Genomic DNA, 15,365 nt, shown 5'->3' on the forward strand with positions numbered 1-15,365 from the left:
CCTTGCTGCCAGCAATATGGGAAAACAATGATTAGTCAATAACGGGTCAATACAGCAAGTGTGCCTGTTTAAGAGGAGATCACTCTAAATCGTCACATGACGTTGGCAGCCTGAAAAAAAATGAAAAGATTTTTGTCTCCTGACAAAACATTCATTTTTACTGTAGTATTGAGATGAGGGGGAAGAGTGGTAGAGAGCGAGAGACAGACAGAGGCAGAGAGAAAGAGAGAGAGAGAACCAGCTCTCTGAGGAAATTGCCCTCCGCTCTCCTTCATCACTGCAGGTCTGCTTCGCCCTCCTCCTCTCCTGGATGTCCGCCATTAGACACGCTCAATTGGATTCCTGTCAGATGTGCGGCCTCGCCCTGGGTCTCCTTCCTACGGGTGACTGAGCATGCTGCATGTGTGTGTGTGCACGAGTGTGTACGTCTTTGTGTGTGAAAAAACTAAGCAGCTTTTCCTGTAAAAAAAAAAAAAAAAAACAAAAAATTGCCAAGACAGAATGACATATGCACACAAACAAACATGCACACACGCGTGCACATTATGTGAGCGGGATACGCACAGTTCAAGGCTCCGTTGGCCTCGGGCAAGAGTCTAGAGACAGCACGCACCTATTAGCATGGGCCTTGGCACAACAGGGTAAATGCTGACACAGATTTGACCGAGAGGTTACGATGCTCAGATTTACTGTATGCCTTCGTTCATTGACCTAGCCTTGGCTTTTCCCAGGATATGTCTGTGTGATGTGACCATTTGAACGAATTGCTGAGGGTGTAAGTTGGTTACGCCTTGACCTATCACAGGGGAATAAATAGCTACCTTGGGAGTTTTGACCATATAATGCTAGCCTTTACAACACTTGGCTTGTTCACCTTTCCGTGGCAGAGTCATTAACTGTTATGTTTGGCAAGAACATAAAAACTGGGAAACATTAACCTGAACCAAAGAGAAACAACGAAAGGGATCGCAGCTATAATAATAATAATAATAATAATAATAACATTTACATTTCTTATTATTATTTGGCAATAATAAATAATAAATGCATGGAATGTACTAAGGTTCATATCATTCACTCTGGGTCTGATTCATCTCTGAACACAGCTCGTGGTGACTTGGGTTGTGGCTATTTAAGTGTGGCAAGGATTACAGCACAGAGAAGTTCTGGGATCAATGGAATAGGTATGAAAAATAAGAAACAAAGAGCGGCCAGACTAGAAGCAATGCACCTGGGAACGTTTTTTTTTTTTTTCCCCAGACTGTTTTCTGGGGTCTGTGAAGACTGTGCAGACACTCTAGTTACTTCAGTCACAGATGCCACGTACAGCAGACAGCATAACAATGTGTGGAAACTAAGCATTAGAGTGTGAATTTGGGAAAAAAAAGAGAGGAGGGCAAAACAGATGGCATCAAATAGTTAGCTGTGAATCTATTTAAAAGTGTTTGAAAGCTTTTCTTTAGGCCTTATGTAGGGTTTGTGAACAATAGACAAGAAGTTGTATCTTTCAGGCAGAGAGGCAGCAAGGAAAGAAAGACAGATTTCAGATTCATTTACAAGATTGTATCATAATGAAATCACCCAAAAATGTGATCTTGTGGATAGCAGTTTTACATTGCAGGTGAGTTTCTTTTTTTTTTTTGGATACTATCATATTTCTGAGCCAGGAATTAGATGTGATCAAAACTCTCGTGTTTTTACAGACAGAGCTTTGGAGTACAAGAAAGTACAATAAATGACTATGCAGGGGAAAAAAAGAAAAAGGAAGAGGCATGAAATCCATTTATGTGTGTGTGGTAGATGTTAAGTTGGGGGCAGGGCAAGAACTTTAGTAGGCTAATTAGCTACTATTATCTGTTGCGCCCAGTGGCCTGTGCCACTAATCCTGCTGATTAAACACAGTGGGTTTCCGCAGCTCCACAGCTCGCAGTCGTACCAGACTGATAAGGCCACAGAGCTCAGTGATGACATAAATGTCTGGGTGGGGCTGGACTACACAGGACTGGCACTGTTATGCTTTGCATTATACCACAGGCCAGTGATGTGACAATGACAAAAAAGAGCCACGGGTTCTATCTTAATACAGCCAATTAAAAAAAGCAGCAAAAGTTGAATAAAGTTTCCAAATAGCTACAATTTTTGGGACTGACTGCTGCTTTTCTCAAAAAAATTATACTAGTGTTTTTTGGGGTTTTTTTTTTTAGTCAAGACTAAATGCCATCTTGTCCAGCAAATATCAAAACACCTGCCTGAATGCCATCACTCCAAGGTTAGGTCTTTCACTGGGAGGGACAAGGCTCACAGACAAGGCTGCACAACAAATGAATCCAACTTATTAAATAGTTTGATGCTGTTAAAGGTCAGCTTTTGATGGCCACGTTCATAAATTTGAAAGTAGTAAAGCAGAATCAAAAAATATTTTCTAATATCTTTTGGAGATAAAAGACACAGCATGCAAATACATCTAAAGTTCCAAGCTAACGCCTTTAAACCTCTGAACCCCTAAATCCAATAGCAGGTTTAAAGAACATGGTGTCTTTACAAAATTGATAAAATTACAGCATTTATTAGAGGCAGAGAAGAAGGAAAAGAAAAAAAAAAAAAACAGAGAGAATAGTTGGATTTTGAACCTTTCGTGGTCCTTGAACTAATCATGTGTGATATGCCTTTCATTTGGGAAAATCAACCAAATCTCAGCTTACATTTATAATATTTCATTTAAAAGACTTCATTCTACATGCCTCATTACAAAAAATAAAATAAAATAAAAAATAAATAAATAATTTGATAAAACTAGATTCTGTAAAAAAGAAATAAAATAAAAGAAATCCTCCACTCCTTGGTGCAACCAGGAAGCTATAACTGATGTGGCCAACAGTCAGAGGACAAAAATGCAAGGACTTAATTTTCAGGGACTGTGTTTGCAGATAGGTGACAAATATGGAAACAAATTAAAAACCTAAGAAGTAAAGGATCTATAGTATGTCAACAGCCATTTCCCCCACTATATTTAAAACACCTTTTGAAAAATATTATAGATGTTGATTCCATTTTTGTTCTTGTTTTTAAACTTTGTAAAATAAATAATCAAACACATTCTGTCTTTTCTATGATATATGGCATGAAGCCATTGTTGAGTTCCCTCTACTTTAAGCCACGGTTGTGCAGGACCAGCAGTGAATGAAAATGTGACAGAAGCAAAAAAAAAACGAAAAAAGAACAAAAACACACTTTGGGTTTAGAAGAATACATAGCATTATGAACCAACGTTCGCTGTGATCTCCTCATTAATAAGCGTGGTAGCTTAATGTATTACTGTTCCAAAATTTCTGCCAGCAAATTAACATCCATCCATCCATTATCTATACACTGCTTAATCCTCACTAGGGTCGTGGGGGGCTGGAGCCCATCCCAGTTGATTCAGGGTGAAGGCAGGGGACACCCTGGACAGGTCACCAGTCTATCACAGGGCTACACTTAGAGACAGACAACCAAGGACACTCACATTTACACCTACGGACAATTTAGAATCACCAATTAACCTCAACATGTTTTTGGACTGTGTGGGAGGAAGCCGGAAAACCTGGAGAGAACCCATGCTGCACGGGGAGAACATGCAAATTCCACGCAGAAAGATTCCGAGTGTCCCCACAAGGACACAAACCAGCGACCTTCTTGCTACGAGGCAACGGTGCTAACCATCGATCCAGCCCGCAAATAAACATATTTCTGATAAACATTCTAACATATGATTAAGGTTGCTTCATTCTTTTTATGTTAAAATGTAATCACATTATCCTTGGTAATTTAAAAGTTCTGCCAGTCCCACTGAGAACCGACTGGTCAACCATCGATCACCCAATTTACTGGAGGATTTTGAAATAGCTGGACAACAAACTCAGTGATTCTCTATAGTGTCAATCTACAGTGCAGTATACTCACTGTGAACATGGAACGGAAGTTGCTGAGATCAGTGAACAGCTCCTCCACAGAGGTCTTCTTAGGATCGACAGCAAAGTACTCCAGCACATTCTGATACAGCGTCTCCATATTGCTGTGCATAATTACCAGCTTGCCATACTGCTCCCGTGCGACTTTGCTGAAGCTGTGAGGGTTGTGGTCAAGGTCAACAATACATTCATCATGCAATAAGTATCTATTAAAGTCTGATGCGAGCCCTCCCTAACTTGACAGCAAAAGGGGAGAGCATTCCCTCCTGTTTTCGTAAGGATCTGAAAGCTGGGAATCAGTCAGTGGTAACCTGTGATGTCCGCATTAAGAGCTTTGATGGTGTCTGTCAGGTTACTGCTAAAGTGTGTTCACTCCTCTGCAGTCTACAGCATCTATGATACATGTCTAGCTGCTGGCAAAGTGTGTCAATGAACCTGACATGCACAGTATTAACTGTAAACATAAACACAAACAAAGAAAAAGTGTTGTATTCCGCTCTAAAAACAACACAAACAAAATTCTCAGGACTGCTAACCCTTTACCTGAGCTCAAAGTTCAGATTATTTTAACTTCAAACCAATCTGCCACTGTCATTTTGGAGGCAAACCAATCAGATTCTAACTTACTGAAAAGTATTTCCCAGTTATGTAAACAGCAGATAACAGCGCATTTGCATGTAACTGTGCTCTCGGCACTGGCTCTGTTCCAAATGCAGAAGAAAGCACAGACTCAGTCTTCCTCTGCCTGTAATTTCTAGGTAACAGCATGTCCTCGCACCTCAAAATGCTCCAAGACCAGTGTCAAGTGCTGGCCTCACAGAAATGGATGAATCCTTCAGCAAATAGAGATCTGTCAAATATTGCAGATTTTAATATCGCCTGTCCCTTCATCTGCATCAAAAATGACAAGTATGTAAAACTAAAGAGCATTACAAGGTTCTCGTGGCTAAAGAAAAGCAAAGTGCAGCTCTGCTATGTCAGTACATTTGTGTGTCTGTGGACGAGGACAAACAGGTAATGGTTGTGTCAACATGTGCCGGAGAGGTGTCAGTGTCAGAGCAAAGTGTGGCGGAACGTGAGAACACTAAAACGCACCTTGCTAACCACCAGGGCGTACAGCACAGTCAAGCAAGTCTGCTGCCAGCCGCCACACATACACGTGGAAATCCAGGAAGCATGGATTTGCTTCTGAGGTTAGCTATTTTATTAGTTCCTCTCAATTTTTTATTATTCCGTTTTCAAAGGTGTATCCTTGTCTGTCTTTTCCACATGCTGACCTTGTTTAATATAATTCAAAGCCTCTGCTGTATGAAAAAACTCAATCTAAGTTGAAATCACTCTGAACCAATCTTTATTGTATCTTTATATTAAATGTGCGGGTAATTTTCTGTGAAAAATTACAGAAAATGATGCGTCCTTAATATAGACTGTGGTCCCTAACCATCAGTCCTGCTAATGGTTGTAGTACCGTCGTCTTACGGCAGATAAGAGGCAACGGTGTCTGCGTGTGTGTGGTACCACACAAGCATGTGGGCAGCCTCTCTGGCTCCTATTGTGCCCCTTCATTATAGCTCAATTGATGGACCTATTTGAGGTTTGGCCTCAGCTGAATCTGGCTGGGGATGGGACTACCTATTCACAGCTGGGTAAATGCTGTTCAATAGGCACTCCTCCCAGATTGACTTGTCAGTAATATCTTTCCAAGCCAGGAGCTGAGGGAAAGAAGCATGAGGAAAGTCTAAGCGGGTGACAGAAAGCAGAGAGAGAGAGAGAGAGGGAGAGAGAGCGAGCGAGAGAAAAGAAAAAATGGCTAAGAGCTGTGGTTGATAAGTATCGTGGGGTGTGAAATATCTGTCCTCTTGTTCCCCTTCTCTAGACTTCATCCCCATTCCAGAGAAAGCATGGTCCACTGCAGCCCATTCTCAAGAATTCTCTTTCACCTCCTCTGTTCCATCATATTTCATTCTCCCTTTCTTCATTTGCTCATTATTCGCCCGATTCTCCCCCTGTTCTAATCTGCTACCTTTACAAGCTTGGTGCAGATTCAGAAGTGTAACACTAGACCAATAACAGAGTAACAGTAACAGGCGCATGAAGTGAAAATGGAATTTTCAGTGTCACCAATGTGACACTCTCAGCTTCTCATGTTGGGCTGCTGACTGTGGGTTTCACTGATCAAAATAATGACTGTCACCAGCAAACTTCATCAGCTGCTGGTGCAGCTGCCATGTATATATTCTTAACATGATTGTATCATTTTTCAAGAGGCTTCTACAGAAAGAGCAGTGAAACATCTTCAACAACAAAACAGCAAATGCCCTTGCCTTTGGCTTTCACCAAGTACTCTTAGACATTCCATGTCCTGGATGACTGGGAGTCAACATAAATATAAGGTAATAATAATGTATTCACGAGTGAAAAATGGTACAGTCACAATCACTGTCAGAGCTTTAATATAAAAACATGGTTTAGCATATTTATAGGTAGATTAGGAAAAGAATTGGCCTCAGAATAGTAAGAAAAGCAGTTTTGGAAGTTACTATTCTAAACATCAAAATGATAAATATGTGGTAGATTTTAAAGTCTGGCATCACTAAAGAACCAAAAAAATATGAGGTTCCCATATGGGTGGCTTCAGAGTAAATAGAACCTCTGAGCAGCCTAAAGCACAAAATTTGAATATAGCATGTGTTATAGCTAAGCCCAGACAGCTTGTTTACGTCTAGCTGACTTTCTGGTTTTGCTGGCTGTCTGTTGTAAAAATGAGAACCTTGACGCTCAGTTATTCACTTAAGTTGCTCACCTACATTATATTTCATGGAGGTTTTAATCAGTGCTAAGACACTTTGTGCAAGGCACCTGGAATTGTAAAGCAGAGCAGAAAAAAGACAGCGCTGTCAAATCCATTCTCAGTGAGCCTTTCTGTGTTGCACTCAAGTTCTCAGCTAACTACTACAGCACAAGCCATCAGTGCCCCAGCCCCTAGGCTATTGATCAAAACTACATGAAGGGGGCTAGGTACAGGGTGTATTATTGAACACACACTTACGCACCTGGCCTGAGACATACCTGTCAACCTGATCCTCTAGCGCTACCTCAGAAGACATTAAATAATTTACTGCTGTCAAACAAATATAGACAGCTGTCAGAAATGGCACAAGATATCCCAAATGGGCAGTGAAATGGTATAAAGTAAGTTGTGCTTTTGTGTGCCTCTACTTTAGCATTTTTGTTTTATTATTAAATGACAAATCAGTAAAAACCTAACAAACTGGTCTTGTTCTGTCTTCAGCAATAAAGAGCAACAGTGACTGACACTGTGAGAGTAAAAGAGAATGACAGAAAGTCAAGCCATCGTAATTCTCCCTCACAAAACCCTTCCCTTCATTCTGAAGTTACCCTCAGTTTTAAGTACCCTTCAAAAAAGAGCTGAGAGGTGTGCTGGTGCAATAACCTGACTATGGAATGGGATGCCAGTCATCACTTGTGCACATCACTGACAGCAGGAAGGAAACCAAGGGTGACCAAAGGTGGGAAGACGACACATCATCGCTTCACCTTTTCATTCGTGTTTAAACACAATATTACATGTGTTTATTTTCTTGAGTGATCCCAAAAAGGTGTGTGAGGATAGTTCTTGTGTATGAAAAATGCTGGAACTTTAATTCGGAGGGAGAAGGGTAGAATCACTTTTATAGCTCAAAATTTTCAATGCAAAAAATAGCAAAACAAACAAACAAAACTGAGGAGGGAGTGTCACAGCCAAAGATGATAGAAACAAATACAATATTGCAAAGGTAAAGGACATGTGTTTGGGTGGTATTTGACCAAGATTTGAAAGTTTCTTCCTTGTATATCAGAAGTTCAGCTGAAGTTATTTAGGTAGAAAACCTGCTCTACTGCAAGTGAAAAACATCAAGATCAATTCCCTTTCAGTAATATTCTTCAAACTTTTGTTCTGTTTGATTCATTACAGTAAACTCACTGAATATTGCCCTTGAGCGGTGCAGTGTATGCATATACGTGTAAAGGATATAGCCATTTTGGTGAAAAACATGTCGTTTGGGTCATCGGGGGAAGAGAAAGTCTCCAGGTCTCTCTCCAGCTGCAGCAGCTGCCTCTCCATCTGCCTGAGGCTCTTTTCCAGATTCTCTGCAGACACTGAAACACACCCACATATATTCAGGGACACATACATTCGTAAAAGCACATAGAAACGCATCCACGTAGATGTGAAAGAAAGAAAAAGAGAGAGCACTGCTCAATTACAGGTATAATCAAATGCATTATTATTTTGAGGTTGTGAAAGAATCTGAGAAAAACCACATGCAAAAAAAATAAATAAATGACAGAGAAAAATGAAAGAGAAGCCAACTCAATTGCAAAGCTTGCTTATTATGGGTTCTCACTTCGCCAGCAACGCCATGGGAATAAACAATGACTGGGAAAATATAAACATCAAGTCCAAGTATGTTCAGTACATAGCTTTTCATTATTCTGTTTGCCTTATGTTCCTGTGTATGCGGCAACAATTAAATTAATCCAAAAATGCAATGGCCTTACTGTCACATCGCGGTGAAAGCAAATGATTGCTATGTTTGCTCATATATTTACAGTATACATGCGGCTTCACAGTAGCAAACACAGCAACAGACACAAACACAAGCTGCAGCCTCAAGGTATGGAGACTGCCGTTGAAGTCAAAATCTTTCTCCGTCTTTCATCCTTTGACTGCGGTTATATCAACAGGTGCTCGGAACATGCAAATGGAGAGCAGGGAAACACTGATCCTAACTTTCTGTTAAGTTGGTCATGGCTGACACTTTAAGCTAGTCATTGAATATAGCATATGGCTTAAATTACCCCGATTAGACCCTACTTGACAAAAAGGCATAAGCTGCTTAATTTTAAGTAGTTTTAAATTTCCCTTGATCCTAAGACATGCTTTACGAAAAGAAAAAAAAAAAAAAAAACGAAGAAAGAACTTCAGTGTAGCTAAGCTTCTCACTGAATTTATAGCATAAACCCCATTTACTGATGGGAACATACTGTCTTAGACATACTGTCTTAAGAGAGACACACACATACTTCACTCAGACATCTTGATATTCTAAAAAGTCTGCAGTAGCTGAAGTTGTACAATTTTCTCTTTAAATTTGAAATTTAAGGGAATATGGTCTTTTTACGGCAGTTAAAAGCGACAAAAAAAAAAAAAAACACACACACATTTGTGCTTCTAGCTGGTAAAAAGGAAAAAGGCAGGTGGCACCTTTAATTCTATTGTCACCGCTGTTTGTAAAAAAAGAATAGAAAAAAAAAGACTGTTGACACTGCAGCAACAACAAGGAAAAACACCACATCACACAGCCTACACTACATATACTGCATGTTTACCTGTCAAATGATTATCACATCAGTTGTGCTCATTGCATGTTTTACTTTGTCCTCAATGCAGGATTTTTATGTTCTAAGCAATTTGTGTTCTTTCTCCTTGCTTTTTTTTTCTGCACTCCTTCCCCGACTACACTGACACCAACAGTCAGTCAAAGGTACTAAAAATGTCACTACACAACGTTCCTTTAAAAATCCTGTCACAGAGTACATTGTGACCAACGATGTCTCAATCAGAGCAGTGTTTACTGAACAACCTCTCTGCACTGGCTGGCTGTTACATAGATTTTTATCTTTAGTAAGAAATCACGTTGTAAAAAAAATAATTTTAAAAAAGAAAGAAAAAACAAAAACAGAAAGCAGAGATCTGTTTAAGAAGGGGTTAATGTTTCCATCCAGAAGACGTGATATGTGGAAAAAAAATTCTCACACATATATTTATAGGAAGCAATTAGGACGAAATGTTTAAAAATCATGGGAATACAGACTCAGGTAAAGTTTTTATTATTAATCGATATCAGTCAATTAAATCTTAAAGCAAAGTTAACTATATGCTTTATTTATTAAACTGGCCATAGGTTTTACTAATGCACTATATTTTATTGGATTGGAAACTGTTTTATATCCTTCAATCACCGTGCATTTACCTGTGACCATGTGTAAATTGTCAATAATGACGATTCCCTCTGGGCTAAGCAGCCAATCTGTACTGGTAATTTGTAAAGTATAAGATATGTGTCTTAAGTGGATGTAATAAAAAAAAAGAAAGAAAGAGAGAAAAAAAAAGAAAGAAAATGCATTTCTGACTCAAATAAAAACTAAAAGTCATGAAATTGCTTATACCTCACATGACGCTAACTTATTAAAGTTAAATTACAAAGGTAGTACAATGAATGAAATGCCAGTTGGTTTTAAATTTAAAAAACAATATGCAAGTCTATATAAAAAACATTAGAAATAAGTTTTTTGCTTTAGCTCATTGGGATGAAGTCTCAAAAGTAAAGACAGTTCTCCCTATGAGTTTTTTTTTATAGAAATCTTTGGATTCTATAAATGCCAATAAAACAACTGGAAGTATTTGACCAAAAACAAATAAATAAATAACAATTAATGATTCCCTTGATTAGTAATGATAAAAAAATAAATAAAAAAATAGTCCAAACTTGTAGCAAACTATCAAAATCTGACGCTACACCAGCCGTATAATTTCCATTTCAATCTTTCTCTTTTTTCCCCTCAAAGCCCTCTGCATTACCAAGCAACTGAATTCAGCTGAATAAGGTGTGGGCAGCCTGCAGAGAAGGCCAGACCAGCAGTCTGTTAATAGAAATAATTACAGCCCAGAGTTGGTGCGGCGACTGAGAAACGGGTAAGGGAAGACATGACAAACACCAAAACAGTGAGGAATCCCTTCTTTTCATTGCTTTACATTCCAATCTCCAAGCTTTTGTCATGAGACTCCCTCACGTGGAAGGGCACATGAACATGAGTTGTCACAAAGGTGACAAAAAAAGAGGCTTCAAAAGAATATTTGCAGGGGATTGTTCTGAAGTGTATGTAACAGCTGTTATGTTTTGCGAAACACAGAAATGCATTTCGAAACAGATGTTATTGATGCTCTACATAAACACACCTGCTACGTACAACTTAGAAATCGTGAAATAATCGCTCAGGGGTGAAGTGACAAGCAAAGTGGGAGATAAAAATATAAAAGGGTGTTTCCATGTCTTCCTCGTTCTCTCTGGTAGCCCTGCTTTTGCTTTCTCTTTCTGTGCGTTAAAGCGTGAGTGATTTTTTATGAGCAGCGAATGTCTCTGTGGTCCAGAGGGGTTGCAGACAGATATAGGATGTTTTAGAAGAATAATAATTGGAATATTTGCAGAGGTCAAATCCCCCATTGACATCCTTTTATTACTCTGCCAACCTGCTGTGCTATAAATGAGACTGAATGGAGCACACAACCATGCCTACTCACAAACAGCACCGCTACGTACGGACCTCCACAATAGATCATCCTTTGATGTATGGAAATTAAAGAGAGTGGGGAAAAATGCAGATCTGCCTTGTGAGGCCAAAGCCTGACAGACAAGTGTGACTAGACTGATGGTGCTCGAGGCTGGGAATAGGAGGCCTGTAGGAAACCCTAGTGCACACATTCAACATGCTGAGCACCTACAGTACTACATCCCCAAAGAGCATGACAGTCAGTGGATTGCAGTGTGGAGTGCTCATTCTATATACTTTCAACCTGGGGCTCATTGCTCAGACTGCATGTGGCAAAACTACAAAACAAAGCTTGAACCATATAGAGAGCCATCTCAGTGTAGTTGAACCCTCCCATTACTCCTTAATGACTGCTCAAGGCCACAAGGCTTGAAAAGGAGCTGAACCACAACAGCCCTTCCATCTTTCCTGCATAATAACATTTATGCAGGAATGTCAGTTTAGCATTAGGCACAGCAAGCAAGCAAGCGGCGGTTCTGCTGCCAACAGATGGTATTATAAGTTACAAGCTGAAGTAGCCTAGTTGAGCACATTAATATGTCTCTGTATTTGTCTGCTTCCAACATAAAAATCAGCACCAAGTACCACTCAACAAACCACCCTAATTGCCCAAACCTGCTCGCTGTCTATTACACCTGTGTGCGTGTGTGTTTGTAACGAGGGACAAAAGAAAGAGAAATGGGACAGAGAGCAAGAAAGACACACCAACACAGACTGTAGATGCAGACAGACAGATAAATAGATACATGGAAAATGACAGAGAGAAGCAGCAGAGAAAGAGTGCTTCTCAATGTCAGGAGAAATAATGATTGTGGAGCTGAAAAGAAGAGAGAGGGGGCAAAAATAAGAAGACAGGCACAAAGGAGCCCTGAACTAAACTACAGTTTGGCTTCCACGAGAAACAGCATTGGCAGAGGGGGGGGAAACGAGGGCCTGTGTTACACGCAGTCAAAAGACAGCGGCTTTTACAACAGAAACGCAAATTATTACTGCTACCTCTACCCAACCTTGTTTTCATGCTCAAGTAAGCCCTTTGGTTAGTGTCTCTGAATGTAATGCAGCCTTTTAGTGTGTCTACAGGCCTCTCAAATGGCTGTCAGGCTTAATGAAAAAGAAGCCACTCAACAGCTTGGTTCACAAAGAAATTGGATTTGTGTGTCTTAATACCAGATATGGAGAGATAGACACTTAGTGTATGCATCTCATAATGGTAAAATAACACAGAGAAAAAAGTGTGACGGAGAAAGAGCACTACATCTATATAGATGCAAATATACTCAGCTTGAGGTCTGTGAAGTAAGGAGGTGGACAAAGCCTGAAGAAAGATCCAAGGATTGCGCTTTCCATTGATCTCACCCTTGTACTTATGAGCCTTGGCCAAGGGCTTGCGGACATGCAGCACAGTTGGGAAAAATGAAACACTCGACAGGAGCATCGTTATCTACAGATTATCAAAGTACCAAAAGAAGAGGAAGAAAAAAAAAAAAAAAAACAGCTGGAGGAGTCCTCATGACAGCAAGAGTCCGAACAATAAAGTCACACAATTCATCCCTCTATGTTTTCTCCTCCTCACTCTTTCCTTCACTCCCTCCTAGTGGGAACGGAGCAATGGGTAAAATCATCTTTGGAGCAGTGGGAAACATGCTGTGAAAGTTCGACCTCACGCACGCAAACATAAACTGTGCACAGACTGTGGCTCACTGCTTCTTTCTGAGAGGTGTCTGAGTCTGCTCTGACCACCCAGTCTGCCCCTGCTTGCCTGTGACCTTTACCATTCTCTAGATGCACTGACTACACCCTATGTGCAACCACGTCTGCGTGCATAACTGTGCAAAAAAAAAAGCAGTCAATTTGTGTTAAAACCAACACAGTTACTTGAAATACAATCAAAAAGACTAATGTTCTTCATCTCAATCGCAGACATGACCCGAAGCATTTGCTTGAAAAACAAACCTTTTACTTGTAAATGTGCAACAGATTAATGTTAGTATCAAACAGCTGCGCGGATGAAGTGAGTTGTAGCATAGATCAAACATGAGAACAATAAAATACAATGTATGTTTACAGAATCAACAAGCATCTAATTCCAGAACAATCCCCAGAGAGGTACAAAAGTAGAAAGGTAAAAGTAAAGCTCAGAGTAAAACAAAGGAATGCAGAGGAAGAATGTCCCATTTCTGTCTCTCTCTTTGTAGGCTGTTCTGTTTGTGCATTAGACTCTCACTGCTGCTCAAATACACACAATACAATTTAATATGTATTGATATGACTAAAATATAATGCACTGTAATATAATGTAATCACGCTTGTGGTGACTGAATCTGATTTTAATGCTGGATGTAACTCACTGTGATGGACATTATTACTTTCTCTCCTCTATTACTAACGTGATTACTTTGCATGAGCTAACATAAAGTATTTTGTTTCGTGGGGATGCTGATGGATCCCACTGGTTAAACATAGCTGATCTGTAATTAGTCAGTGTTAAAATGTGATAAGGTTCATGATATCAGTGATTGTATGACTGTACAACCCACATATTTCATTATGTTTTCATTAGGCACAGCACTCCCATTATTTAAAACTGCTATTGTCCATACCTTCTATGTCAGACGATGGTGCCTAATGGCCACCATCAACCATGAGGCCAGAGCAGTCTTTCTAAATTTCTAAAATATTATTCAGCTTTCAGATTTAATAATGTCCACAGTTTCCTAAACAACATGCTGAGCAGATGATAACATAAAAGGCTTTTCTCATTTAATTCAAAGCTAAAAAGGTTGGCTCAGACAGCATTTTTCACACAGAGCTGCAATACAGAGAGCGGGGTGGGGGGGTGGGGGGGTTGAACAAAACAACAAAGTTTGGGGTTTTTTTGCATGCCTTTTGTTTGCTAAAAAGTCCTAACTATTTGATTACTAATAACTCACAATTATAAGACCAGCTGACAAAGCCCTGCTGGTAATCACCAGGGATGTTGATTTGAAGAGCGGATGAAACTTTATCCTGGGAGAGCTAAAGAACTTAAGTTGACACCAGCATGAGACCAAAAATAACAGCAATAGTCACACTGTGATATCGTCTCAGAAAAAAGTGAGAGGTAAATCGCATGGTTAAAATGATCAAGCAGCAATGTGAGTAGTGATCCTTGCATGCTTAAAAAGAATGCCAATGTGCAGGTAATCAGCAAAGCTTGTTATTGTCCCTTTGGATGCCAAATCTGTTCAAGTCAGTTTATGCAAGTGTGTGAATTATTCGTTTGGCTTATGACGTACCTCTGCTAGCTCGATCCACGTGCTCCAGGTCGTCAACAAATTTGATCACATCTGGAAATTCCTCCTCACATACTTGAGCCAGGAAGTGGAGTAATGTGGTCTTTTGGTCTGCTGACTTAGTGTCCTTTAGCTGTAGTAAAATACATATACACAAACACATACAGTTAGACACAAAGATCTATGACAGTGAGTTTTTTATTTTTTTTAGCTATTTTCAGTCAAAGTAATATTGTGTATATTGTACCACACCTCCTGAACTGAGTCTGATAACAGGAAGAAAAAAAAAGATGATGTCCAATACAACCATAAACAACAACCTAAACTGTCCGGATGCATACTTAAGGGTGAATTAACAGATGCTGTTTGATTGTTTTGTCGCTGAAAACAAACCATCGCTTTTTGGCCGGGAACCTTGCAGAAATGTCGACTATCAAATAAAGTATTTGGACCCTAGCGACCGGAGAGCATTGTGGTCAACTGTTCCACGGGCAAGCCAGTCTGTCCTTGAACTCTTAAGTTGTGGTTACATGAAATGCTGCCAGAGGCATTGCAAATGCAAAGAAGCCTCCTTAAAGTGCACGGTTTTGTCAATATGGAGGAGACTGTGAAGGAGACAGTGGTTACAGGAGTAAACATGTTTTATTACTACAACAAAACACTTACATATGTGAAATAACAAAACAATTACATGTAAAATAAATAGGTTTTATGTATTTTTGTTAGTATTTCCCCCTGCTTTTTTTCC

The 15,365-nt window shown here is 39.7% G+C and overlaps 1 protein-coding gene across 1 annotated transcript in view; it reads right to left on the reverse strand.

The window, feature by feature from the left end:
- LOC103352841 (protein diaphanous homolog 3) overlaps window positions 1–15,365 on the reverse strand; it is a 162,140-nt gene that overhangs the window by 70,158 nt on the left and 76,617 nt on the right. Inside the window, exons 22-24 of the mRNA XM_008275520.1 lie at window positions 14,621–14,750; window positions 7,987–8,111; window positions 3,943–4,107 (exon numbers count right to left, since the gene is read on the reverse strand). Coding sequence (XP_008273742.1) covers window positions 3,943–4,107; window positions 7,987–8,111; window positions 14,621–14,750 — 420 coding nt within the window. The remainder of the gene's footprint in view (window positions 1–3,942; window positions 4,108–7,986; window positions 8,112–14,620; window positions 14,751–15,365) is intronic.

This window comes from Stegastes partitus, unplaced genomic scaffold (assembly GCF_000690725.1).
Source record: "Stegastes partitus isolate 25-593 unplaced genomic scaffold, Stegastes_partitus-1.0.2 Scaffold54, whole genome shotgun sequence".
In the NCBI taxonomy this organism is placed as follows: domain Eukaryota; kingdom Metazoa; phylum Chordata; class Actinopteri; family Pomacentridae; genus Stegastes; species Stegastes partitus.